The sequence below is a fragment of the Gymnoscopelus braueri genome (genome assembly GCF_963280865.1).
Source record: "Gymnoscopelus braueri genome assembly, chromosome: 6".
Classification (NCBI taxonomy): Eukaryota; Metazoa; Chordata; class Actinopteri; order Myctophiformes; family Myctophidae; genus Gymnoscopelus; species Gymnoscopelus braueri.
The window spans coordinates 30,207,066-30,211,615 of NC_137607.1; the positions used below are offsets into that span (position 1 = coordinate 30,207,066).

At 48.5% G+C, this 4,550-nt stretch overlaps 1 protein-coding gene across 1 annotated transcript in view; it reads right to left on the reverse strand.

The window, feature by feature from the left end:
• The window catches only part of tns3.2 (tensin 3, tandem duplicate 2), a 20,242-nt gene extending 17,009 nt beyond the window's left edge, over positions 1–3,233 (reverse strand). The window contains exon 1 of the mRNA XM_080430517.1: positions 2,988–3,233. Within this exon, the coding sequence (XP_080286643.1) occupies positions 2,988–3,003 (16 nt within the window). The 5' untranslated portion in view covers positions 3,004–3,233. The remainder of the gene's footprint in view (positions 1–2,987) is intronic.
• Between the last annotated feature and the right edge of the window lie 1,317 nt (positions 3,234–4,550).

Below are 4,550 nucleotides of genomic sequence, written 5' to 3' on the forward strand. Positions count from 1 at the left end.
GAGAACACTGCTGGTTTTCATTCTAGAGATCAAACTGGGGGACTAATTAACTAATATAACTAATTATGTGGTAGAATAGAGTGCAGTAGTCAAGTCTCCTAAGGGACCAGAGTTAAGCACCACTGCTCTAGTGCCAAACCCCCTCAATCACTGTTAATCAATGACCTATGACACCTGCTGTCCATCTCATCCCATCCCATCCATCCCACCCTTTCAGGACCCTCTGCGAGTGAGTAGGTCTTTAACCACATGAAACCTAGCATCCTTATTCTGGGCATGTCATAAGAGGTGAACCTCCAGCAAAAATAGGTGAACATTCGGCCAAAATAGGTGAACATTCTGTGAAAATAGCACATCTACAAGCTCACAAAACGTCAAGTTGCGACCCGTTGAGAGCATGTAGTGCAGCTATTCGACATACAACAAAATGTATAGGGTTTCAGTGGTTAAAGGGATGTCCACAGTCACACCAAGCACTATATAACTGTAGCTATATCGTTCATCACTGTCATCGTTATAGTCGTGGTGTAGACTCTTACCATCCACTTGATTTAGAACATTTTTTAAAAACGATATATTTATAGTTATAGTGCTTGGTGTGGACGACCCTTAAATCAACTTCCCCGCTGTCCCTTTGTCCCTCTGTGGCCACAGAGTTACGAGCCAGCAACTCCAGTAGCACTACAAACAAGTGGCTGGGGGGGAGAGGGGAAGTGTGGAGAGGGTCTGTGGGAGAGAAAGAGGAGGGAGGAGAAGCAGGGGGACAGGATGTTGTGATGATAGAGCCGTGCACCAAGAGACCAGAGACGTGCGTCGAGACATATGAAACCACACTCACGAGACGGGCAAAGACCATTTGATTTGATTAGCTTTGATTTCATTTCATTAGATGTTTGCGTGTACACGTGCATTCTTCTGTGGGTTGGTGGCAAATGTGTATGCGCTTGCATGTATATTTGTGCGCATGCGTCTGTGCGTGTTTGTGTAGTAGGCGTGTGACCCTGTGAATTGGTGTACGTACAGTACCCATGTGTGTGTACCTGTGCATGTATTTACAAGAGTGTGAGCGTTATAAAGATGTGTCGTAAAGATAAACCTGTGGAATATCACAGTAAAACGTCGGGTCTGGCGAGAGAGGAATCTATGGCAAGAATCCCAGCAAAACAGACATTTGTTTTGCAACAAATGTGGCGTTTGAACTGAAGACGGTTGGGTTCACTCCAGGCCAATAGAGGGAAGAAAATGGAAAAATAGCCTCCCCCTGTGTAAGCGCTTAAAGCCTATATGCTAACTGCAGTTGACTGGGATCCCCCAGGGCTCTGTACAAGGTCGGCTCCTTTTTTCCCTCTACTAGGGACCCATGGGTCTATCTGTAATTCTTTCCCTCTACAACAGGGTTCTTCAAAGTTTTGCAGACCAAAGACCCCTTAGCTGAGAGAGAGATGAAGCAGGGACCCCCCCGTTACATATTGTATACAATTGTGTTGCAGATTCAACTTTTCATAGATAGTTGGATTCATGCTAATGTGTTTTTTCAGACAGTTAACCTTTTAAACCCTCAATATTTAGTCAACTTGACTGTAATGGCTCTGTACTTGGTCTGCTCTTTTTCCCTCTACAGCAACTCTATGAAAATAGCCGATCTACAAGCTCACAACGCCTCGCAGTGCGAGGCGTTGTGAGCTTGTAGATCGGCTATTTTCGGCTAATGTTCCCCATCGCACATAGATTTGGCGGACCCCCTGTAGTAGCTCTGAGGACCCCCTAGGGGTCCCGGACCCTCTGTTGAAGACTCCTGCTCCACACTAATATCTCTTTGGCGATCTACAAGCTTGTGAGCTTTGTGCATCGACTCTTTTAGCGGAATGTCTGCCCTCATTATACGAGCGCTAGGCTGCAAGTGGTTAACCCATATAGAAGTGTTCCGTTACTCCGTAACTCTCTGATTGAGGTAAAAAATAGTCCTCTGTTTTTCTTCTTTTTTTTCCCTTTTTTTTAAAGAATGAGGTCATGTCCGAGCACAGCAGTGGAACAAACCGTCTAATGGTCTCTCCACAAAGGTTCAGATGCTGCGATGCCAGGAACACTGGAGATACTGTTGTGTCCATAACGTAACTGCCACATTAAAACCAAAGAAACAGCAAAAGAAAAAGAAAGAAAGAAACAATGGACTCGTTGATACCTCTCAGTGAGAAAAGGAGAAAAGGGTGGGGGGGGGGGGTTATGGGGGGGGTGTAGAAAATGAGAGAGGCATCTGACAGACAACCACACAAGAAAAATTCCAGAAGCCGTCTGCAAATACCAGAGCCTGGAGGAGAGGGATGTGTGTGTGTGTGTGTGTGTGTGTGTGGTGTGTGTGTGTGTGTGTGTGTGTGTGTGTGTGTGTGTGTGTGTGTGTGTGTGTGTGTGTGTGTGTGTGTGTGTGTGTGTGTGTGTGTGTGTGTGGTGTGTGTGTGTGTGTGTGTGTGTGTGTGTGTGTGTGTGTGTGTGTGTGTGTGTGTGTGTGTGTGTGTCTGTCTGTCTAGGTGCACACTCCTGAAAAAAAAGGAAAACAGGGAGGATACCGAGGGAGATAACGGCATATAAACAAGAGAAAGAATGTGCAAGAAAATAAAGTGAGTGAATAACTCTGCACAGAGTGTAAAATGGTTCCAAAGAGGAGAGAGAGAGGGAGAGAGAGAGAAGGAAACGACAAAGGAGGGGAATGAGACTAAAAGGAAAGAATGCACTAATGAATACATGGAGGAGAGCAGGAGAAAGGGTGTCAAAGTTCTAAAAAGGACGTCCTATTTCACAGCCCTACAGGAAGACGACTGGAGAGATGCTGATCTCACACACACACACACACACACACACACACACACACACACACACACACACACACACACACACACACACACACACACACACACAGCTCTGTACAATCCCAAACCAAACAGATTAACAGAAGCGTGCAGAGCAGACCCGCAGCTCGCACATGTACGTACCGAGAGAAGCCGTCATGTCACCAGTGATGCTTTCGCAGGAGAATCCACACCGCTTCACTTCTCCACCGATGATCACTCCGCTCTGTCTCTGCCTTCAACTCACACTCCTTCACTTCCCTCACCCTCTCTTTCCCAAACTCTCCCTCTAACTCTCTCTCTCTCTCTCTGTCTTTGAACACAGCTGGTCTTCCCCGAGGGGGTCTGTGTCCGTCTACCGTCCAGTACAAGTGAAGAGAGTCTGTTCTAGACCCCCCCCTGTCACCCCTGAACCCACACAACTACTAACTCCTCTTCTAGTTCTCTTCCTCACACCTCTCTGACTCACTCACTGTCTTCTTTCCTCGATGTGACTGAGAGAGGAAAAAGAATAAAGAAAAACAAAGTAAATGGGCGCTCGCTGTGTGTTGGCTGGGTGAATGGAGCTTTCTTCAGACGCTGGAGAGAGAGAGACGAGAGCGCGAGTGGAGTGGGGTGGGAGGGGGGGGGCACAGTTGCTCCCAGTTGGAAAAATAGTAGCTTGCCGTTTGTGTGCCGCGCCGCCGGTTGTTGTGACACAGCTTGAGTCCGAATTCTATGGAGGGAGGGACTGAGGGAGGGGAGGAAAAGAGAGTGAGAGAGAGAGGGGGAGGGAGGGAGGGGAGGGGGGGGGTTGTAGAGAATTCCCCTGGCCCCTTGTCTACATAATCCCCCTGCCCCCTTCCTCCGGCTGACCAGTGAGCATTGTTTCTTGCGGGTGGCTGGCTGGGGGGGGGGGGGACCACCGCATGCTGTTTTCCACCAATCAGAATGCATTCTGAAATCGGTGTGGGGGGGGTGGTGGGGTTGGAGGTCGCATGTGCCCTTTTATGGCCAAAGGGGGGGGGGGGTATTATGGACTTCGCTGTCAGGGCATGTGTCCACTCCCCACCATCTGCTCTCCACACACACACACACACACACACACACACACACACACACACACACAAACACGGAGACAAAGGCATGTGGACGCAGACTGACCATGTCCTCCTGCCATGTGTCTGATCGTAACACACATAAATTAGACCGTAAAAGCTCTCAATTTAATTATCTCACATTTGCTGTTGTTTCCATAGGAGCATGTGTGGTGCGTGCCTTATCTTAACCTGCGGGTCAAAGGAAACGAGTCGGAATAGACATATGCTGTGAGTCGTGACGTCCATCTGTTTCTTTTTCTTAAGTGAATAGGACTGTCCGCCGGCGGTATGATAAAGAGGTCAACGCGAGGCGCGCACACACAGCACATTCTTATAGCACTTCACCTCGCCCCCCGCGGTCCACAATGGCACTCGAAACCCCAGAGGTCCTTCAGCTCTCTCACTCATCGTATAGACCATCCACCCATGTGACGACCTGCCCTTTGAGACACTCCCTTAGACTCTCCCCTGCCCTTGTAACACTGACTGTTCACATACACACCATGCAGTGTTTGGCAGAGCGGGGCCATCTGGCCCGCCGAAAACTCAAAACCCCTAAACATTCAAATTCCTCTGGCTGAGAACTCGTTCCACTGGCTGGCTACTTGTGTGCAACTGTTTGTTTCAT